General features: G+C 43.3%; 1 protein-coding gene across 1 annotated transcript in view; it reads left to right on the top strand.

The window, feature by feature from the left end:
- The window catches only part of DSCAM (DS cell adhesion molecule), a 759593-nt gene that overhangs the window by 131642 nt on the left and 603676 nt on the right, over window positions 1-24275 (top strand). The window contains exon 4 of the mRNA XM_024120069.1: window positions 5707-5853. Within this exon, the coding sequence (XP_023975837.1) occupies window positions 5707-5853 (147 nt within the window). The remainder of the gene's footprint in view (window positions 1-5706; window positions 5854-24275) is intronic.

Genomic DNA, 24275 nt, shown 5'->3' with positions numbered 1-24275 from the left:
AAAAACCTACTGGAACTAATAAGTGAGTTTATCAAAATGGTGGTATACAAGATCAACACACACACACACACACACACACACACACTCTACAAAAAAAAAAACCTACTGGAACTAATAAGTGAGTTTATCAAAATGGTGGTATACAAGATCAACACACACACACACACACACACACACACACAGAAATTTAAATACTGTTTATAATAGCATCAAAAAATAAGAAATACTTAGGGATAAGTCTGACCCAAAATGTGGAAGACACTTCCACTGAAAATTACAAAACATTTCTGAGAGAAATAAAGAAGAAAAATAGTATTTTATGAGTTGGAGGATATGGTATTGTTAAGATGTCCGTTCTCCCCCAAATGATCTATAGATTCAGTACAATCCCAGTGAAAACCCAGCAGCCTTTTTTTAACAAATAGGAATTAATTAGTTGATTGTAAAATTTATATTGAAATACAAAGGACCAAGAATAGCCAAAAGAATTCTGAAAAATAAAAATAATAATTTAAGAGGGTTAATGCTGTTTGACTTTAAGACTTATTATAAAGATAAGTATTATAAACATAAGTAATAGAATCCAGAAATTGATCCATCCATACATACACACCTGAAATTTGACAGAGGTGCAAAGGGAATTGAGTGAAAAAAGAAAGTTATTTTAACAAGTGATGCTGGAAAAAGTTTATATGCATGTGCAAAAAAACAAAAAAGCTTCAGTCCACACTTTGCACTGTATACAAAATTAACTCAAAATGGATCATAGATCTAAATATAAATCAATAAACTTTTAAAGAAAAAAATGGGGGAAAATTTTTGCAACCTTGAGTTATTTAAAGATTTCTTAGATATGACACCAAAAGTTAAATCCATATAAAACAAGTTGTTAAATTGAATTTTATCAAGATTAAAAACTTCTGCTCATTTAAAGATACTGTTAGGAGAATAGAAAGGCAAGCCACTGCCTGGGAGAAAATACTTCCAAGTCATATATCTGTTAAAGGGCTTTTATCCAGAAATATAATGAAATCTAAATAATCATAAGAAAACAAACACCCCTATTTTAAAAAATGGGTTAGCAATTTGGAGAGGTAGAGCAACAAAAAAGATATGCAATGACTAGTGAGCACATGAAAGATGCTTAGCATCATTAATCTTGAAGGAAATGAAAATTAAAACCACAATTATATAGATTCCTCTGCATATTTAAAATTAAAAACAATGACCGACCAAGTGTTAGTGAGAATACGTAGCACCTGGGACACTCATATACTTCCGGTGGGAATGGAAATGGTACAGCCTCTTTGGACAGTTAGTTTCTTGAAAAGACAAACACCTACCATATATTCCATCCATTCTATACTTAGGTACTTACCCAAAGCATATGTCCACACAAAGAGTTTTACATGAATGTTCATAGCAGCTTTATTTGTAATGGCCAAAAGTGGGTGAAAGAAGTCCATCATCAGATAAATGGATAAATTGTTACTTATCCACACAAGGGGATGAAAAGGAATGGATTATTGATAAGACAATAGCAGGGAGGCATCTCAGAACAGTTATACTGAATAGAAGAAGCCAGGTAAGTATATATGTCTTATATGATCCCATTTATATAAACTCTAAAACATGCAGACTAATCTGTCATGATGGAAAGCACATCCATGGTTGTCTGTAAAGAGGATGGGAAGGAGGGACTCCATAGGAGAATAAGTAAACTTTTGGATGATGGATCTAGTTTTATCTTGGTTATGGTGGTGACTTCATGGGTATGTACATATGTTAAAACATCAGTAAATATGTGCAGTTTATTCAATGTCAATTATATCTTATAAAGTTGGTTTAAGAAAAAGCCAGTGATAGCACGTGTCTGACCTATTAGAGTTGTCTTGATGTTCATATAATAACAGTAGCTAATAATAGCTGCACATATGGTGGGCATCTATATACCTCTCTTCCCAGGCCACATTAACCCCCTTAATTGTCTCTTGCATCCACATCATGCAAAATGGTCTTGAATCCCTGGTCACAGGTGATTGAACTGATGGAGGGCAGTTAACCAAGCTAGTCTGTCAGTTCCTGTGTCCTCTGAAATTGAAACTGAAATCTTGAGAGAGAGATTTTGGGAACTGTGGGCCAGACACCTTCCATCTTCCATGTGGCCCAGAAAAGCAGAGGAAGCCTATCTGTGGGGAAAGAGAAGGATGAAGCCAGAATCAAAGGGACACAGGCTGCGGTACCCTTCCCAAGGCCCTCTTGCAGGTTCCAGAGCTTGTAGTGTCTTCAGCTCAAGGTAGCTCAGGTAGGCTTCTCCGGCCAGCAGTCAGAGAGACTCAGACAGGTTGTGTGCTAGACATGGTGCCAAGTCCTCTGGAGACATCCTCTATGTTAACTGCACAACCGTGTGAAGTAGATGTTATTTCCATCCTCAGATGAAGGAAACAGAGGCCTCCGTGAGCCTGTTGCTGGCTGTTCACAGCGGCTTTGGTCGGGTGGCCGGTTTAGCTAAACAGCACTGGGCCAGTGTCTCAGTCTCTGGAATATTTTGTGCTCACTTCCACCTTTGTTCTTCTCCCTGTTTCCTCTCTGCCTCCTCAGTCCTTCTGGTCCTTCAGGGCCAGCTCAAGGCACCCAGATTCCTGCCTTCCCTGAGCTCCTGTTACCTTCGGTCATTTTCAGGACCATGCACTTCAGTCTTTGCCTGTTTTCTTCCGCGTGTTCTGCCATGTGAATTTTCTTTCTTTCTTCAGTTAATTATTCCATAAAATGTGAGGATCTCCTTAGTCCCTGAGCAGTCCTTGACATGAGTGTGTGTTCAAGATGTAACTGAATATTTAAAGCATCTCCCAAGTTAAGTAATCAGCTACAAAATAAAAGAGCACCCCCCCCCCCAGTTTCTATAAAAGTGATGTTGTGCCTTAGGGTCTCACTGTGCCTCAGATAACCACCTCCCCAATAGGATGGCATCGCGCATAAAGCCCTCCTACCTGCCCAAAGCCTTCTGGTGTTCCTAGGGCATCCAACCCTGGGGCATTTGTTTATGTTTTATCACTTCAGACATAAGGATCAAGGGGGTTAGGAGCAATCTGAATCCAGCCTATCGGGAAAGGACCTGCCTTCCTTGGCAGTGCCCAGTTCTCCAGACTTTCTCCATCCCATCTTCCCACTTCCTCTGGTTGCTGCATAGGCAGATTGGGATCAGGGCTGACTTCCTGGGATGGGGCCAGTGTGGTCACACAAGGCTGAGGGCCCTGCGCTCAGGCTTCAAGCTCTCCTGTTGCCATCGTGAAATACTAATGCTTCTATCTTTCCATTTGTGTTTTGTGAGTGCAGTGTGATGGGAGAATGGAACGTGCTCTGGGGGCTTTGGTTTCTCAGCTCTTGGAGAGTCCTGTCTCCTGCCACCCCCTGGGGTGGGTTCCCAGCCACCCTTTCCTCAGGCTCTGGGTGCCCCAAGCCCCATTGGGCCTTCACCTCCCTAACCTCACCCAGTGGCCACTGCTGCCCCTCTGACCCCTGGTGCCCTGAGCCCTTCGCAGCCTCTTCCTCCTTGCCCCATCCAGCAAACACTGGCACCCTGCATCCAGTGGAGGCCTGGGCAGAGCTATGGGTGGAGTGGGTACACAGTAGAGTGTGGTGGAGCCTGTCTGTGGCCCAGGCTAGCAGAACCACAGTGCATTAGCGAGCGGCTTGCTGGGGGTAAGCCTCTTGCCCACCTCCCGTTCTCTGTAGGCACTTTCTCTCGTCCCCGCCCTTTCCTGTCTGAGACATAGAACTTGGCTCCTTTCCTTGATTTCCATTAAAAATTCCCCCACCATTTGTTTGCCATTTGTTTACTGAAGGTTTGGGGAGACGGAGTGACTTTATAGCTTAGAAACAAACATCACCAGAAAACATAAACTTAAATTGGACTCATACACTTGCTTAGGTGACCCCATCCCTGTGATAGTGAGCTCTTTCTGTTGGCTTTCACCATGCTGTCCAGGCCCCTATTCTCTTCTGTTCTCTGCTCCTTTTCCTATTTTCTGTCTTCTACTCTCCCACTAGGACCAAATTCTCATTCATTGTTGAGTTTGATTAATTCATCTGTCTCTTTGTTGCCTCTTTCCAATTTATGACTGTAGACCTCCACCCCCTCAAAAGGGCTATTTATCGAGGTGTTTTTCTGTACAAAGTCAGTTTCCGCCTCTGTGTGTAACAGTGATGTTTCTTGAGTACCCTGAATCATTGCCCAGTGGACCTCCTGCAGATGTGGAACTGCCACCTGGACCATCACATCATATTGCACAAAGAGTGCAGGAATGAGGGTCTCCAAAGATTCCTAAACTTCTGGACGTCTCTCTGGTTTGGGATAGGAATGAAAAAATTCTCCAAGTTGGGAAAATATTATATAGTAATATTTAAAAATCAGTACTGGGAGCCATCCTCTTATCATTACTCTTAATAATGACATACTCTGATACTAAACTACTTAGCATATGACAGAGGTAGCACCGATCTTAAAAGTGCTTCTTCTAGAGCATTATGAATGTCTGCCTATTAGGAGATTTCCCTTTAGAAACTCATTCTTATATCTGTTGGTATATTAATTTCTTTTGAAATTAATTTCATGGCCAGTTTTCCTGACACATATTTGTCCAATAAATGACTAAAACTTTCAGAGAGTTAATTAGATGGTAAGATAAGTTGTCTCTGTGGGTATCTTAGAAAAATCATAGACTTACAGGATTCAGACCTTGAATCTTCCTATCCCAACCCCCTCATTTCAAATTTGAGGAAATAAAACTGGAGAAATAAGTCTTTCGCCCATATTTATAGAGCTGGAGGGAGGCATAACCTGCATTAGACACACCCACGTCTCCTTATCCTGGAAGCAGAGGTCTTCCCCACACCGGGAGATGGTGTGGATCCAAACTGTTCATGGCAGGCATGGTTCTGGGTGCTTTAGCCACATTAACTGATTGAATCATCAAAATTGACTTACTTGGTAGATATTTTTATCAAAATCCCCATTATATGGGTGGCAAGAGAACTTGCTCACTGTAAAGTGGGAGGGCTGGATTTGAACCCAGGCAGTTGGGCTTGCAGGGTGGGCACTGGGTCCCTGCACCCCTTGCCTCTAGCCTAGACATCTAGTATGTGGAAGTCCCCTCTGGGCACTTTCTGGGCTCCTCCTACTGTTGGGAATGTGTGGGCAGGCTCCCTGAGTCAGCATGCTTCCCTAAGTGATAGGAAAAGCAGAATGATCCTTTCCAAAACTGCTTTGCAACTGTCATAAAAATTACTTATGAAGAGTTGTTTTAATTGTCACATCGTTTCGAGGATTCCCAGGAGAGGTTGCCTTTCTGGATTTTTAAATTCTTTTCCTTGATAGTCTGAAATGTTTTCCTTGGTCCTCAGAGGACATGGAGGAAAGTTTCCCATCATCATATCTTCTGTTTAAGAAACTACTTCCCATGTCCAGATGTGTTTAGAGAGTAGATTAACTGCTTTTAGATATACTCATGCTTTTTAGTTCTTAGTGTAGTTTATTGTTAACAGAATGAAAGTCTTTAAGACATGAAATGTAGGTTTCTTAAAAATTTTTTTCCAGTAAATATATTGGATGCAATTGATCCGTGTAAGATACAATGCGTATATTCAGATGGGATCCTCTCGGAATGAGCCTGTGTGTGTTACCGGGGTCCTCTTCTTGCCTTCCAGTTTTACGGGAGCCCTATACAGTCCGTGTGGAGGACCAGAAAACCATGAGAGGCAATGTTGCGGTCTTCAAGTGCATTATCCCCTCCTCGGTGGAGGCATACATCACTGTCGTCTCATGGGAGAAAGACACCGTCTCACTCATCTCAGGTAGGACAGTGGGCTTCCCGGGCGCAGGGCGCCGGGCTCACCTGCTCGCAGCTTGTTCTGCGTATCGAATTGGGTCTCTGTCTATTTGCGCATCATAATTAAGAATTAGGATGCGTACACTTGACGCTGCTGTGTGATTAAATGTGATGTCAGTGTTTTCTGTTGGTTTTTGTGGCTCGACTCAGATATTCTCCAGTGAATTGACCGATGGATAGAAATGAGTTCCTTGCGCTATGCGTATAGTCACTGTGTTACTTTTAAAAGGAAATTTTGTTTTTATTTCTGCTCCTGGGAAGAGGAAAGTAGGATTACTGTGTCTGTGAGTGACCTCAGGGCTGATATCGTGATGTTCTCTATAATCTGGAAAATGGAAACCCTGATTTCATGCTGTTCTCACCTTTTCAAATGTCTTCAGAGTTATGTGGCCTCTTTCTTGAAGATTCTGTTTGGAATATGTAGTCAGCACTGAAGTATATATATGCCTATTTATATCTGTATATATATGTAAATAAATAATTTCCTGGTTTATTTTTGGTATCTAGAAATGGTACCACTGAAGTCTAGCTTCTAAGAAGTTTTGGCTCTTCTTTGCTCATGGTTTTTAAGCTGAGTTCTTGCTCCTTGCTACTTATCTGGAAAGGCCATGCAGATACTAGGCTCACTTTTTCTGTTTTGCACATCTTTGGGTAATGCCTGTTGGATACTTTTGGAAAACAGTCACGATGAGCATTGAATGTGGTGTAATGGTACGAATGATTGCTTTTCTTTACGTGTCCCTATGCACATGTGTGCAAGTGAGTGCACACACACACACACACACACGTTCTATTGTAACTCTGAATACCACCAACTTCGTGTCAGCTTGCAGAGGTGAGAAATTGGAACTACACTCCCATGGTGAAAGAGCGTTTTCATTTGGCTTATTGATTTGCTAGAGAGTATAGGTTACTATTACAACAAGGACCATTAAAAAAATCATCAAACCATCACACAGTCCAAATCAAAAATTAAATTGTTGGTCTTTATAGCACATTACAGTGAACTAGGATGTAATAGATGTTTTTGGCTTTCCTTAATATCATCTTTACAGTGAATTTGAAGTCCCTCACACTTTACTGAGCAGTAATTTCCTTGCTGTTATGTTAATTAATCATAGTAATTTGTGAACTTAGAATGTTGAAAAAATACTAAGCTTAAGACCCGAAATGTGATTGCAATAATCAGAATAGAGACTCACCTTTACAATTTTATTTGCTAATTTCGATAGTTTAATGGTCTTACTTGCTTTTCTTTAGAGGTAATTTTAGTTTCTTTACAGCAGATGGAGAGGTGTGATGACAGTCGGTGTGGCTGAGCCCAGAGTCAGAGTCAGGAACACTCAGAAGTACACAGCAGGGGCTTGTGGGTCAGGGAAGGGGAGAAATTGGGGCGATGTTTGCAGTCTCCCACACTCAGGGGCCATCAAATGTGCAACCTCAGTGTCTGCCCTAGAAGGGGAAGAGAGCAGGGGAGAATGACAGACTGCCTCTAAGTGCTTCCACTTGGAGGTGACAGATGTCATTTCTGTTCAGATTTAATTGGCGAAGCAAGTCACATGGCCGTGTCTGACTTCAGTGGGGCATGTGCCTGGAAGGAGAGAACTGGAAACATGGATGAGAAATAGAAATATCTACCGTGAGGTTATATATCTATATCTGTATCTGTATCCATCTAATCTATATATCTATATCTATTCTTATGTTTCCCAGACACCTTTAATTAATGGTATGCTTTTATTCAGTTTTCACCTTTCTGTAATCTATGTGAACAGACTTTTTTCTCCTTCCAACAGAAACCTAATTAAAATAAAATGAGAGGAGTTTTGTATCTGGTCAGTGGAGGGGATGCTGACATGCGTACAGTTGATATCTTGCCGATAAGAACTGCTGACCCCGTGTCCTCTCCTCAGTCACACGTTGGAGCTTTATCCTTTGGCAAAATTTTTAAAACAACACAGCATGGACTGTGGGCTTTTCTTTTTTCACGAAAGTGTCAGAAAACCAATATTGTACAGGCTTTTACCACATTAAGGAATAAATCCATAGTAAGGTTTTGTTGTTTACAAGTAAAAAGCTATTTAAACAAACACAAGTTATCCCCAAGACGTTGCACGTGGCAGAGAGAGAGAGAGAGAGAGGGAGAGAGAGAGAGAGAGGGAGAGAGAGAGGGAGAGAGAGAGAGAGGGAGAGGTTGAGACACATACAGAAAGAGATATTTTTATACTCAGGTATTTCAACCTGAGGACTGGGCCCCAAAGCAGTGTTATGATCTGTAAGTAGAAAATCTGGAATCACACCTTATAATGGGACTTACTATCGCTTACTGTCAGACCCTGTTCCCAGTGCCTGAGCCCCATCCTCTGAGGTTGCAAAAATGCCCAGGGAAGGAGGTGATGAAGCCATTGGAAATGACAAAATGGTTTAAAAGAGTAGGAATCTTAATAAAAACCAGTTTCGGGTGGTTTAGGTGGAGAAGGGTTACATTTCTCTTTAGGGCCCAGGGTGTGGCAGGGCACAGGTAGCCACATGCAGGAGGCAGGGAGGCTCTGAGGAGGAGGCTGGGACCTCCCTCCAACACATCCCAAAGGCTGAGTGGTGGCGGGGGGAGTACTGGGGCGTCTAGACTGGAGGGGATGACCCTGCCCAGCACAGAGGTCCCAGGGACTGAGAGGCATTTCCTGAGTTGGCTCTGAGTCCAGCAGAGACCTCCTGGATGCTATACGTAAAAGGTTAACTCATCTCTACTTTGTAAATAAACTGAGGGCTCCTGAAACTCCTTGTTGAGCTTGGCTAGATTGTCAGCGGCTCTCAGCCTGCCTCTCTCCCCTGGGTCTGCAGTAAGCCTGGCCGGGAAGCTTGTCCTAGCAAAGCACATCTACTCTGCACAGACCATCTCCTGAATTTCTGATTCTCTAGGTGGAGAAAAGCAGGGACCTAGATCAGCCATGAAACAGGCCTGTGTGAGGACCCTTGTGCCGTGAGGTTGGGGGAGGACCAGAGGGGTGCTGGTGGGGCTGCCTTGAGAAAGCTCGGAGCCAGGGACAGTCAAGAGGGGATTCGGCGGCCTGTGCAGGCGAGGCCTGTCCACCAAGGTGACGTTCTGGTGCCACCGCTCAGCCCCATGGGGCCAGAGCTTGGGGGACCAGAGCAGCAAAGGCCTGCTTTTAGCAGATGAGCCTTGGGGCTCGAGGCCAGGGCTCGTGGGCAGTCAGCTGAGGTAAACGGGTATCTGTTGTCTAGGCTTTTTCCTTTTGAAAGGAAAAGAAATTTAAGGTGTGTGTATTCCTATAAAAAGAGACACAAAGGCTTCTGTTGGCACAGCATACTAACTTTGCCCGTTATCTTTGTTGAGAGAATAAGGGACTGGGTTACATTCTCACAGGGGTGAGCGCACCAGCCAAGGTCTGTCTGGGTTTCCACGGGAGCAGCGTGGTGTCACAGGCCGTTCTGAGCGTGGCATCACTGGCTTAATGCACGTAGGGTCAAGCCCTGATTTCTCCCCAGGGAGGTTTTGGGTTGGCCTGGATGTAGGCTCAGGAATCAAGTTGTGCCTCTTTGTCATGTGAGATCATTAGATCACTGATGTTAAGAAATGTAAATGAGTTCATTTACTTTGATCAGTCTTCTTGGAAGGAATACTTCAGTGGTCTTGGTATAGCCTGAATGTTTGCGTCCCATCAAAATTCATGTTGACATCCTAACCCCCAATGGGACGGTATTTGGAGGTGCGGCCTTTGGGAGGCGATTATGGTTAGATGAGGTCATGAGGGTGTGGCCCCCATGATGGGATTTGTGTCCTTGTAAGAAGACAACAGAGCTCTCTCTCCAACATGTGAGGATAGAGTGAGAAGGCGGCTGTCTGCAACCCAGAAATCCGAAAGAAGGCTCTGACCACACCCCCACCATGCTAGCACCCTGGTCTCTGACTTCAGCCTCCAGAGCTGTCAGAAGTAAATGTCTGTTGTTTAAGCCCCCCGCCGCGCCATCTGTGGTATTTTGTTTTAGCAGCAGAGCTAAGTAAGACAGGCCTAAGGGAAGGAATCTCATAATTCCCCCCGGGAAGGAAAGGCTCATTGCATCTGATGCTGCTGTGCCCTCTGTTTTGCTGCCTACCTGGGCTCCAGGACACCCCGTGGTTGACCTTCACTCTCAGACTCCAGCAGTGGAGGCTTGTAAATGTATGGAGACAGAATATCTCAGGCACGGGCACACACTGTGCATGTAAAGTCCTCTGTTAATATGATGGCCCCTGACTTACTGCCTTCCTGAAATAAGCCAGGAAAAACAAGCATGATAAGGCCTGAATGCATTTTTAGAGCACACTTATCACTGCTCTTCCTCTAAGCAAAAATGAGATCCTTTGAATATCAGATGTTAGTGGAACCCAATAAAAATGTAGTAGTTTGAGGGGCTTCCCTGGTGGCGCTGTGGTTAAGAATCCGCCTGCCAATGCAGGGGACACGGGTTCGAGCCCTGGTCCGGGAGGATCCCACATGCCGCGGAGCAACTAAGCCCGTGCGCCACAACTACTGAGCCTGTGCTCTAGAGCCCACGAGCCACAGCTACTGAGCCTGTGAGCCACAGCTACTGAGCCCGCATGCCGCAGCTACTGAAGCCCGCGCACCTAGAGCCCGTACTCCGCAACGAGAGAAGCCACCGCAATGAGGAGCCCGTGCAGCGCAACAAAAGAGTAGCCCCGGCTCGCCGCAAGTACAGAAAGCCTGCACGCAGAAACGAAGACCCAACACAGCCAAAAATAAATGAATAAATAAATAAATTATTTTTTAAAATGTAGTAGTTTGAGTAGGGATGCACTGTGGGAGGTTCTGCTGATGTGGGGATGGATATGTAGGACACCATCCTGGAAGAGAACAATATCAACAGCTTTATAGCTGGGTTTCACTGAATGGCTTTTTGTAAATTTCTTCCCGATTAAGGAGGCCAGCAATCAGAGAACCCAGCGTTTCGTGTCTGTTTTCCTCGGATAAAATTCTGACAGTCTCAGTGGGGGTTTAGCTACATTAACATCAAAGACACAGCCCAAGGGTAACCGGATTTGAAAAATGGGAAGCGCAAACGTTCCCAGAGGATCTACCTCCCTCTCTTGCACTGGCCCAAATTTCTGTTTCAATATCTCCCGTCTGAATGCCTCTATTAGTGATGACTCAAGGAGAAGTTTATCTCTTAGGATCAATGAGTTTAAGTCCAAGGATGATTATCTTCTTCCTGTATTTCAAGTTAAAGTGAACAATTTTCTGCCCACATTAAATATCAAAGGACCTCAGCCTAGCACTTCACATGAAACATTTGTTGTGGGTTTTGGATGCTGTATTTGGGTATGGTCATCATAGATAAGGCAGGGCCTATGCTTTAAGAAGCATCCCCCTCTCCAGGCCCCCGTGGAGATGGCTTCTGCTTTTAGGGAGCTCAGGGGAGAGATTACTGTGCTATGTGGGGTGTGAGTGCTGTGAGAGCCATATGGGCAAACGTTACAAGAACACACACCTTCTCATGAATTTTCCCGGGGAGATCACTTCATAAAAGAAGTGATCTTTTAAGAAAGTCTTTGCAGTTTAGGATGGGAAAAATAATTACATTGTATATATGAGGCAAGGTTTTCCTTAAGCACGTTTCAGCAGACTTAAACTAAAAGCAGATTTGATGTGATCTGTGCTCTTTGGGAAGGAGAGAGGAGCACAGCTGTAGGGGGCAGGGTGGGTGATGCTGCGTTGGGCGGTGCAGTATTTGCCTGCAGTGTTCTGTCCGTGTAACGCAGAGCTCTGTGAGCACATGATCCCGCTTTCCAAGGCACTTGCAGTTTAATTTTACTTCTAGTCACTGGGCATTTTCCAGGCAATCTCCTACATAGCTGCTCAGGTTGCCATGGCGATGAGACCCGATTCTGCCCTCAAGGTGCTTATGAGCGAAAGGAATGAGATGAACATCAAAATGATGTAAGGAGCAGACCTGTAATCACCTGAAAGCTTCATTTTTGATTTTTAAGGTACCGGAGAGTTGCAGAATTAAGAAGCATTTCTTTAACATTCCCTAAAAATAAATTTATAGGACCAAATGAAAACTGTAAGAGAAATATCTTTCTATCTGTCTATCTATCTATCTATCTATCTATCTGTCTGTCTGTCTGTGTCTATCTATCTGTCTGTCTGCCTATCTATCTATCTATCTGCCTATCTGTCTGTCTATCTATTTATCTGTCTGTCTATCTATCTGTCTGTCTATCTGTCTGTCTGTCTGCCTATCTATCTGTCTATCTATCTATCTATCTGTCTGTCTGTCTGTCTATCTATCTATCTATCTATCTATCTATCTGTCTGTCTGTCTGTCTGCCTGTCTATCTATCTGTCTGTCTACTTATCTATCCATCCATCAGTCCATCTACCTATCATCTATCTGTATTGATTTTCAGCAAATAGGAGCCTCATTTCAAACACAGGAAATTATTCTTCACACAGGAGGTATACAGCAGAATGGAATTCAAAGGGTGGAGAGATGTAATATTTTCACTGTGTTTATTTTGGGGAGTGGAATAATATATTCCATGTGGAAGTTTACTGGAAGGGAGAGTCCTGTTCTCTTTCTTTTTAAAAGCCATTAATTGATGATAATTTTGCCATTTAAGTCCGTTGCTCACTAAATTAGTTTTTACATGTTATTCTACTGCCACCTGGAAGTAATTAGAAACAGGGTTGTTTACAGATCTGGAGAAAGCTCACATGACAGTGAGATTAGAGGTCATATTGATGAGGGGCTCAAGCCCGGCTTTTCGAAAGTGACCAGCTAATGAGACCCCGGAAGACCCAGAGCAAACAGAGAGCCTACTACTAGCCTTCATAAAGAAGGCAAATCTCCACTCTCAAAATTAGAAGCTGTACATTGTAGATTATAGCCTGAAACAAACAAAAAATATGTTTCTGACTTTTGAACTCCTGAGGGAGGGAGAGAGACCTATAGCAGTAGGCATGTTAACATAATATTTAAACAAGAAAAGGAAACAAGAGAGAGCCTGGAGCATCTCTGGAGTGCTGGTGTGTGTGTGTGTGTGTGTGTGTGTGTGAAGTAAAATACTCTATCTGCTATGAAGGTGTTGGTCGTGAGGTCAGCCTAAAATGCCCCTTGATTTCCTCCTCCGAGTGTTACCAGGAGAATGTGGCTTCTAATTGCAGCTCTGACACAGATTAGCTGGGTAATGCAGGGGAAGTGACTCTTTCTTTTGCCGCAGCTTCCTCATGGGATGAACATTAGTTTCATTGGTTCCTCTCACAATAAAATAGCAGGATATTAAAATTACAAACTGAATATTCCACTTCTCAAGCCAACTACAGTCCAAGTTATTTTTTTTTCTTCTTAGATTTAATCTCATAAAATTTTAATGTTATGCATGTGTCAGAGGTTCGGTCATTCATTGGGAAGACTCCCAGGATTCTGCATATAATCATACTGTATGCACTGCTGGGATTTATCACAATGTGAAAGGGTACAGAGCAAAATCAGCCAAGGGGAAGGCTACATGGGGAGAAGTCTGGAGGAAACCAGGTGCAAGCTTCCAAGAGTTCTTTCCCCGCAGAGGATGTGCTTATTACCCCAGCAGAGAGCAGTGACAACAGATGAATACAGAATGCCATCTACCAGGGAGCTCATTAGAGACTTGGTGCCCAGAGTTTTTACTGGAGGGCTGGTCACGTAGGCGTGTGCATGGCATGTCCCCGAATTCCAGACTCCTAGAAGGAAAGTAGGTCTTCCACGTAAACAGTATTGTTTATACAGTTTAATCACAGCGATCCGCTCTTATCCATTGTGGGGGGCAGGAACCCTCCCGGAATTCCCGTTCCCAGACACCAGCCAAGGGTCAACTCACAACAGGCCTTTCTAAGGGTAGCAATCTCAGACCAGCTGTGTTAACTCTTGTCTGTACAACGCAGCTTCAATGATGGTGCCTCATGATTATTATTATTATTATTATTATTATTATTATTATCATTATTTTGGCCGTGCTGCTGGGGCTTGTGGGATCTTAGCTCCCCGACCAGGGATTGAACCCATGCCCTTGGTAGTAAAAGCACGGAGTCTTAACTACTGGACGGCCAGGGAATTCCTGATGGTGCCTCATCATTTTCACTCATTTTTCCCCTCATTCAACCATCACTTTTTGCATATCCCCAGCACCAAATGTTGGAAAAATCAACTGAATGAGACAGTCTACACTTGGAGGACTTTATCACGTAATATCCATATAGTCACAGCCTTTACATAGATCTCACCCCAGATTCTCTAATAACCCCAAACACACTGACCCAGATTCTTTCCTAGCTCCACTTGAGTGTCAGTACAGTCTTATTTTATGTTCAGCGGTTAGGGATCTCCTACCTGTTCTCCTCTCTACCTGCGATGTTCGGTTCTTTCTAGACATGAGAAATAGATGGTAAGCCAAGTCAGTTGGATGTTATTTGGACCCCAGTGCGTGTTCTGGTCTCTTGCTCCTCTGTGAGATTTCATCTCAGGGGAGTTGGAGACAATAACAGGATCATTAACAAAACGGTATCGGGCAGCGTTGGCCGTGAATAGTACCGTGGGCGTTGTCATTATCAAGCTAAAATCTGATGTGTCATGAATTGAAATTTGCTTGGGCAACGTGCCATGGTATGAGAAAGCAGGGTTCAAGATTTCGAAACATAGTTTTTGACTCAGAATAAGAGGTCAGTGTGAAATCAAGGCCAAGACCTGAGATGAACGTGAATTATGCGGGGCTCTCGGTGCTGCTTCCTATGCGTTAGGCAAGTCCAAGTGGAAGAAAGTCCCTTACTACGTGTGTCTGTGGCAGGAGCTCCAGAGAACCACCAAGCAGAGGCACCACAGTTGTCTGCCCTTTGTGGCTTTAACTCCAGGCGGATGGGGCAGGATAGTAAACTTCTAGCATCCTAGACTCCTTCCCTCCTCAGCCTCCCCATCAGCCCTAGAATCCCCCGTCCAGGTAGTTGCCGCCATGTTCTTTTCCCTCCTCCGGCCTGCTGAGCTGGCTGGGGACTGGGTACCCTGGCCATTCACAGCAATTAATGTTAACTGCCCTTCACTGTCTCTCCAGATCTTTGGATATTTCTGCTGATCTGCCTTGTGTTGTTGAAAGTGGCCTTCCCAGGCTTTATCCTGGGAGTTCTTAAGACCCTCATTCCCAGCCCACTGTGGGTCTGCTCTCTAATGTGCAAAAGATAACATCTGTTTACTTCACTGAGTCTGAAACCACCTCTCTCTGGTGACCCCTCCTACCTCATACATTGCATTTGTCATGTTTTCTCTCACAGCAAGAGATGGTCCTCTTTCCTTCCAGTCTACTCGCAACCAGCGCCGTGGTCACGATTCCCCCTTGACTTTTCTAGGACCTGGTTCTGTCAGTTCTCTCCTCTGTTGGCACCATCACCTCCTCAGTGAGTTCCGTATTTCTTATGACACAGGTGCTCCAGCTCCCCCAGTTTTAAAGAAAACTTTCCCTTTGCCACAGCTTTCATACTACTGTATGCTTCCATTCTTTCTGTTTTCCCCTGGAAAACTTATTAAAAGAATAGTCTACACTCATTGCTGCTCCTAGTCTCTACTGATGTGGGCTATGCCTCTTATGTTTTACTGACACTCACCTTGTCAAGGTCACTCATGGCACCCTAGTGTCAGATCCCAAGGCCATCTCTTGGTGCAAGTTCTCTCTGACTTCCTTCTCCACTGGGTGCCCTGTTACACTGCCGGGGTGACTTCCTCCTGTCTGTATCTTCATTACCTCTTTCCTTGAGTTCACATCTTTTCTTCCCTGCTCATAAATGTGAGTAGCTCCCAGACCTCAGTCCTCCCCACCTCTCCCTCTCAATCTCCAATTTCTCTGTTGTTCATTTCATCCCTTTCTCAGACTTCATCCATGACTTCTGCATTGATGACCCTGACACTGGCTCTGTCTTCTCTCCTGGGATTGATTAATCCCCACCGCCTGCTCCCTTCCTGCCATTTCCAACTGAGGATAACTAACGCAGAGCTAAGCATTTCTCACAACCGTGAATGGATTTGCCTTTGCACTACTCTTTTTTTTTTTTTTTTCCAGGTAGTAACTATTAGTTTCCAAAGAATCACAACCTAGGTGGCTTGAAAAAACAGAAATTTATTCTATCACAGGTCTGGAAGCCAGAGGTCCAAGATCAAGGTCTCAGGAAGGCTGTGCTCTCTCTGAAGCCTCTAAGGGAAAAATTGTTCCATGCGTCTCTCCTAACCTCTGGTGCTTGCAATAATCCTTGGTGTTCCTTAGCTTGTGGACGCACCACTCCAATCTCTCTCTCTGTTGTCGCGTGGCCGTCTTCCTCTGTGTGTGACTCTGTGTCTCTTCTCTTCTTATGAGGACACCAGTCATGTTGGATTAAGGACCCACCCTACTCCAGTATGATCTCATCTTGACTAATTACATCTGCAATGACCCTGTTTTCAAATAAGGTCGCGTTCTGAGGTTCCAGGGAGGACATGAATTTTGGGAGAACACTGTTCAACCCACTACATTAACAAATCCTTTCAATTCCTTTTTGACCCTCTCTCATATTTTACATCTTTCTGTTTCCTGCTTGACACATAATAGACAATGCATATTAGAGGAGATCTTTAAAATTTGTTTTTAAAGGAAGGAAACAAAAATCAGAAAGCCTCAGCGGTGTGGCAAGAGGTACCAACACCCGGCTGTTCATGTGCTGTCCCCCGCTCCACCCCAGCTGTGTCAGAACGCCAGCTGGCAGCCTCCCCATCAGCTGTCTCTCCTCCAGCTGCATGTAGCCCACACTGTGTCACACTGGGTTGGGAGCCAGGATGGGACAGAATCAAGATGGTCCAGGGCCAAGACACCGGGGCTGTAGGCTAACGGCTTGACTTGTATTTCCAGATCATGCTGTGGACTGAAATGTGCCCCCACACCCCTGATGCATAAGGTCTAACCCCCAATGTGGGTGTATCTGGAGATGGGGTCTGTAGATGGTAATTAAGGTTATGGGTGGGATCATAAAGGTTGGGCCCTAATCCAATGGGACTGTGGCCTTATAAGAGGAAGAGAGCCATGTGAGTCCACAGCAAGAAGGGAAGACATCTCACCAGACCTCAGCCATGCTGGGACCCTACTCTCAGACTTCCAGTCTCCAGAGCTGTGAGAAATACATACGTGCTGTTTAAGCGCCTGAGTCTATGGTGCTCTGTTATGGCAGCCCAAGCTGGCTCACACAGATAATAAGCATGTAAACTCACTTTCTGAATCTAATTCTGCAATTCCTGAACTCCACGTTACAGTGCTTCCCTACTCAACTTTTTGGGTTATGTATCAATAATACCACATAACATGTTAGGAAGCAATTTGATGACCCAGTGAGAGCGCTCATGTCTTTGTTAAATGATACTGTTTTCAGGTGCAGTGGATTACTTGGCCTCTCAGAGTGTCCTGTGTTTCCCTTCCCTATGGAAAGTGGGTCAGTTATTAATGGAAAACTGGAGACTACAGTGCCCCACCCTTGTCCATGGGGGATACAATCCAAGCCCTCCAGTGGATGTCTGAAACTATGGAGAGTCCCAAATCCTATATACACTGTGTTTTTGCCTATGTATACATACATACCTATGACAAAGTTTAATTGATAAATTAGGCACAGCAAGAGAGTATCTTAGTTGTCAGCATCACTCTTCTGGGGCACTGGGGCCATTATTAAGTAAAGTAGGTGTTATTAGAACCAAGAGGGCTGCTAAGTGACTGACGGGTAGGTAGCTTATTTGGTGTGGATACGCTAGACAAAGTGGTGATGCATAGCCTGTGTGGGATGGAGTGGGATGGTGCAAAATTTCGTCATGCTACTGAGAACGGGTGCACAATTTAAAAGTTATGAATTATTTATTTCTGGAATTTTCCGCGTAACATTTTTGGACCTCAGGTGACAGTGGGTAACTGAAACCTCAGAAAGCAAAACCATGGATAAGGGGGAACGACTGTACATTTCCCAAATGACGAGTGGTCTGAAGACTTACATGCAATTAATTTTTTCCCCGAAAATACCCCAAATTCCAAAGTCAGTTCCAAGTTAACTCTAGTTTTATTAGATGAACACTCACTCAGTACTGAAACATCTACAGCTAAGCCATATTTGGACAATTGCGTTGACTGTGCTGTGTCCATGTGTGGAGAAGTAGTGAGAGTATTTATAGACTCTTTCAGGCTCTTGAGTTTCTGGAATATCGTGATGATGCCTAGTATTTACTGCTCAGAAGGGGGCTGTATAAAGATGAAAAATCCCCAGCACACATTGCTTCGCAGGAGGGCATAGTTGAGATGTTCTTTTCAGAGATTCTGATAAGCAGACAGAGTAAATAAGGAAATACAGGCTTCTTAACATCTCCCAACTGGGTCGCATGCTCTTCCAGGGAAGGTTTCAGGCTTCTGCCCGCCTTCCATTTTGCCAAATCTGCACGAGGGCTTGGGTTTGAACTCAGAGAGACCTGGCTTTGGATCTCAGTTTCACAGCTGTGGAAGAGCTTCAACAATTAATTGCCTCTCCGTGGAACTGGACACAGCATTTTTATAAAGATTAGAAATGCCAGGCAAGGTGTTCCTTTTTAGCCGGTTTCTGCCCTCTGGCTGTGCACTCGGCTATCTCGTCAGAAGGTACAAGGATGGAATCTGAAGCCACTGTCCACATCCACGTTCCAGGCCCACCACGGACCGCACTGTGACCTTGCGCTAATCACATCGTCTTTCTTTGCCTGTTTCCTCAGTCATAAAATGGTAACAGTAAAATGTTGAAACATTCCAATGAATTAATACATGTGAGGTGCTTAGAACAGTGTTTGACATGAATTTTGACATTATTACTCTTGTAATTCTTGTCTCCTATCTATCTAAAGTGTTCCTCCTCCAGAAACTGGGTAGTCGGGACTCCATGGTCCAAAACAAATAAGAAGTTGCTGTGCGGAGCTTGTTAGGGGTACGAACAGAAGTAATTCTATTTGAGAAGAGTTGTTAAAATACGAGGTGTCCTGAAGAAGTCGTGGGTAAATGATCCGAAATCTTGCAAATTCAATGTAAGAGCATAAGAATGCTACGGAACTAATAGTGGTATTGGATTTTATCAAAATAAACAACTTTTTGTTAAACGTTTACTCTTCTTAAACAGATACTGGATGATGTAAAAATGAAAGAATCTTATTTTTTACCTTAACCATCACAGATATATCGGAATATATGTTTGCAGGAAGGGTTTGGACTTAGATTAAAACACTTGCAACACATTTGGGTTATTAAATAGCTAACAATGTATGTCATGTTATGCCTGACAACTTCACAACAGCCTCATAGGTCATTTTTCTCATCAGCCCAGGTGAAGAAACTGAGGCACAGAGAATTTCAGTACCTTGTGCAAGATCCTATATTGCAATTCTCTCTCTCTAAAAGATAGAGATTTTTCGTTTAAAAAAACCACAAACTTTCCTCCAGTCCATAGTCCATAAACGCCTGAGTCAACACAAGTTGTCAGGGTTGCATGACACACAACTTTAAGAGCTTTAACTCGAGAGTAGGAACTTGTTCAAGCAAGTAAAACATTTTAAAATATGGTATGTTCCAAACTAGACTTACCTTTCTGGACGTTTGATCTATTTAGAGCATTTTATTGTGTTTGAGGACACTATGCTTAATGTTTTCTGAAACAATATTGCACAACTAAAGAAAAATCAAAGTAGATGAAACTGTCTAGGATAAAAATAATTTTCTTAATTTCAGTTTTATTTAAAATGGACCCTTCCCATTGACCTCAAGTATAATATTATGATACCTGGTACATAGTAGGAGCTTAATAGATATTTGTTAAATGAATGTCGAATGAGCAACATTTCCCTCAAAGTGGTGGTGCTATTTCCTTTCAAATTATTCTTAATGCTTTATGGAGAGCTCTTACTTTCCTATAATTTTTTTTCTTCCTCTGCACAGTACAGTTTCACATCAGCCTCTTCACCCAACGCAAAGAGTGTCTGAGCAGGTGCATCAGAGGTAACCCGGGATTTCACAGCTGACTTTCGCACAGAGATATCCAAATCCCCAGTATTGAGCAGTTCCAGAGCAAAAGCTGTCTTCTTTTATTTTCATGAAATGATTTTATTTCTGTAAATGCCTTACAATTTTATTTGTTAAAATATAGCACTGAATAAGTCACCGAAAATCCTTATATGCCAAGACATTTAGAGGCATTGTATAGCATTTCTTGATGCACTGGGTCCACAACCAAGCCATTGGTCCTAAGACATCACTTTTCTTGTTAGTCCAAAGGGAGATACCCACACGGGCACACACATTTGGTAGACACAGAGTATGAACTCCGATTGGCCGTTGTGTGTGCGTGTGCCTGTGCTTCAGGTAGGCATCAGTGTGCTCCAGCAATTTATGATGCTGCATCTAAAAATTGTAGAATTGCTGCGTGGAAGCACCTCAGAGTAGCTTTCTGACCTGGACGGTGGAGCCCTGAAAGGTCACCTGGTGGGCAGCAGCAAGGCGGCCGCCTAGCCAGAGGGCTCACCCCCGCGAGCCCGGTTGAGGATGGGAACGCTGCCTGGACCATCCCTCCATCTCTATCACAGGATGCGATTTTGCGTCGGAAAATTTTTTCTTGGTGGAAGAACGAGTCATCTGGGTAGTGAGTGGCAAAGTGGAGGCTCAAACCTGGGATCTTGTGTGGCTGTTTTTGCACAAGTGATTTAAAATTTCTTCATTGCTGTCATTTAATCATTTACTCTATGCATAAGGTGTTGTTTTTAGAGCTGCCATTTTTATCATATGACCCATTTAAAAGGGCACAGGTGAGATAGAGGCACACAGAAATAACTTACTTAAAGTCAGTAGGTTTACTATATTGAAGAATGGGCAAAGGCCAGTGGGGTGCTTTTAATTATTGATTTAAAAGATGTTCATTGAAAACTGTACGTCTCAAGATGAATCATTTTGGAACGGCCTTAAAATTCTGAGTTTCTGAGTTTTATTTCAATAGCAAATATATAAAAGGCATTTTGATGCAGACAATATGTTGTATGTCTGGGAATGTTTACTGGTGGTTTCTGAAAAGAGAAACCATATATATATATATATATATATATATATATATATATATATATATATTTCTTTATAGATAGAAATGTCCTCAGATCAATGTTTCTTGACCTGTGTTTGGATCAGGGATGTGCTGAGGAAATAATGAAAACTATGGAACAGTGGATCCCCAGGAAAACACATTAACACCCAAACCTGCATTAATTCCAGGCCTTTTTCCTTCCCTTCAAGCTCACCATCCATTTACACCCTCCTAACCCCATCCTTACGTCCCCTAGCCCAGATTAACTAGGTATTCATACCAGGTTTAACACTCTGATAGAAATGCTGGGTAGTCTCTCTCTCTCTCTCTCTCTTTCTCTCTCTCTGTTTTTGAACTCAATTTTATATTGAAACTTTCAGGCTCACTCTTTTTTAAAAAAATTTTTTCTTACTGGGGTATATACTGTTTTACAGTGTTGTGTTAGTTTCTACTGTACAGTGAAGTGGAGTTCCCTGTGCTATACAGCAGGTTCTTATTAGTTATCTGTTTTATACATATGAGTGTATATATGTCAATCCCAGTCTCCCAATTCACCCCACCCCCTCCACTCTTTTTCTGATATCTTATTTGTCTTTGCTTCTTTTGCTCCATCTGTTATGCATATATTTTTTTTCCTTCTGTGCCCCTTGAATTGTACCAGTAACTTTCACTGCAATTGTTCTCATACCAGGAAAAGCAAGGGGTTTTTATAAAAAGCCTTCATCAAGTCATTTTCAAACTGCAGATGCTTTAAGAAAAGCCATACTGAGTTCCCCCCTCCCTAATTAGATGGTGAAATTTTTAGTTCTTGGCACTGTTATCTGTTTGAATTGAAACCCTATCATTGAAAAAGCCAAATGAACTTAAAACTGAGGAGGGCCATTTCCCAAAAGGGAATGCAGCCAGGCTCCAGCCCTCCATGGAAAGCCAGAACACACACAATCTGGATGTACGTGACAACGTTTCTACAGCTCCCATCTCCAAGTTAAGTAATTTGCTCGTGAAAAAATTATCCTGAGATTCAGGATCTTTTAAAAAATAGTCTGTATTACAAGTTACTCCGTGAATAACCCAAATGTTGAAGAAAAGTATGTTTCAGCCTTGCAGGTAATTTTTAAATGATCCGCAGAGTTTTTTCAGGGCTCATAAACTGTGCATTGTTGATATTTTCTGTTAGTCTGTGTCCCAGTTATTCCCTCTTCGGTTGAGTTTTACTTCACCTCTTGTCATTAAATGAGGAAAACATACACCAGTGTATGTTTCAGTCATTTCCCCTTGGGCCGATTTCTCCACACCCCATCACTAAAAGAAGAAAATCTAAGCCTCCCATTCTCGGCCCTGCCTTCAGTGGTGACCCCCTGAAAGGTTCCTGTGAAACCCTGAAATCGATTTTAGATGTGAGACACAGAACCTCCGGTTTCTTTGAGGCCTGTTGCAAGCTCTTCGCTGGACTCTTTACATGATTTATTAATGTCCTGAACACGCGAATCCAGGTTTATTCCCCTGAATCTCTTGCTCTTGTTTACTGGGTTCAATTTGTTGAAACAAAAGACGAATACATATGTGTTCCTCTCTTCCTTTATCAAAGTTACCAAACTGTTTACCTTAAACACCTTCAACTTTATACTGAAATTTTAAAAAAATGTTGCAGGTAGTAATGGATGTAGATGCATAATTATTAACCTTTTTAAGAAAAATAATGAAGCTGGAAAACTAATTTCATGTATTTAAAATATACGTTGATTTCACATCCATCGCGGATAATCTCACATCCTATACCTGCTTGCTGTACATGGGAAAAAATATATCCAAAGTTGTTTTTATTTTAAAGGTGGGATCTAAGATTAAGCTGCTTTTTACTAATAGTGGCTATTGATTTATAGATCTTTTACATATGCCCTTGTGAAATAGTTATTCAGAAGTAGCACATGAAGGCCTATGGACATGTGATTTAGGATATCTCTGTTCTGGAGGGTCCATCAAATTGACAAGTGTTAAATTGACATTAAAGTGTCAAGAATTTTAAACCCCCTGTGTAACAGCAGAGGTATTAAAGGTGACGAGACCTGTGTAAAGCCTCGGTACAATTCTTTATGTATATCGGGTTATTACATAGGACACCAAATCCAGGTTTACAGAGAAGTTTATCTGTTTATTAGTAACTATTAAATGAGACCAGAATTTAAAGACTGGTGGGAAAAGAGCAATTTAGAATGCACTTTCTCCTTTACATTTGGGGGTATTTACCCTTAGTCTCAAATCTTTTTTTAAAACAGTTAGATGGGACAGAAACTATAATTTAGGGACAGTTATCTGAACTCGGTTATAGGAGTGAAGTGTCGGAGGGGGTCCCGCAGGAGGGGCTGCATATCAGACGGAAATGAAAGAAAAACTAGAGGAAGAAAGGAAAAGCGAACACTCCACACGTATACGTTTCATTCTGTGCGCCCGGATTCTCTCTGACGGCTGCATGATTAATTCAGAGATGTATTGATGTTCTCCTCTGCTCTAGCCTGCTGACCTGATTTTGTGGGCAGGCTTGTGGGGCCAAAGCGATCTGCCAGTCGTGGAGGTGCTGCACTTCAGTCCCCGTGGTCTGCAGCAAATAGTTTATGCCTAGTCCTTATCAACAGGAGCCGAACACAAGAGAGACATCCATCAGCACACCTTCCCGTGCCATGCCATGGAAGGCATGCAGAGATGCCAGCCTGAAAACGGAAGCGGCTGGAATGATTTGTTTTAACAAATGTGAATCTGTGTGTGTGTGCGTGTGTGTCTGTGTATATACAAATGTTGACGTGGAAGTGGTGGCTTTTTTACTCTCAGTGACAGACATTAACCAACACTTAGTTGTTTAAAAATGCCTTTATGATATCTGTGATTTGCTTCAAATTAATCCAGTAGCGTCGGGGTGGGGTCCAGCAGGCCTCGACCGTTGGTGAAGTGGGTGATGGAGGTTCCTCATTTTTGTCTTCTGTGCATGTTTAAAATATTCGATAATGAAACCTTGAGGAATGTACACCTGTACAACAAACCATGATACTTTTTTGTCGTTGTTGTTGCGGTACGCGGGCCTCTCACCGCTGTGGCCTCTCCCGTCGCGGAGCGCAGGCTCCGGACGCGCAGGCTCGGCGGCCACGGCTCACGGGCCCGGCCGCTCCGCGGCACGTGGGATCCTCCCGGACCGGGGCGCGAACCCGCGTCCCCTGCATCGGCAGGCGGACTCTCAACCACTGCGCCACCAGGGAAGCCCCCA

The sequence above is a fragment of the Physeter macrocephalus genome, chromosome 8, assembly GCF_002837175.3.
Source record: "Physeter macrocephalus isolate SW-GA chromosome 8, ASM283717v5, whole genome shotgun sequence".
Classification (NCBI taxonomy): Eukaryota; Metazoa; Chordata; class Mammalia; order Artiodactyla; family Physeteridae; genus Physeter; species Physeter macrocephalus.
The sequence above is the reverse complement of the archived record's forward strand: the minus strand, read 5'-3'. Positions and strand labels throughout refer to the sequence as shown.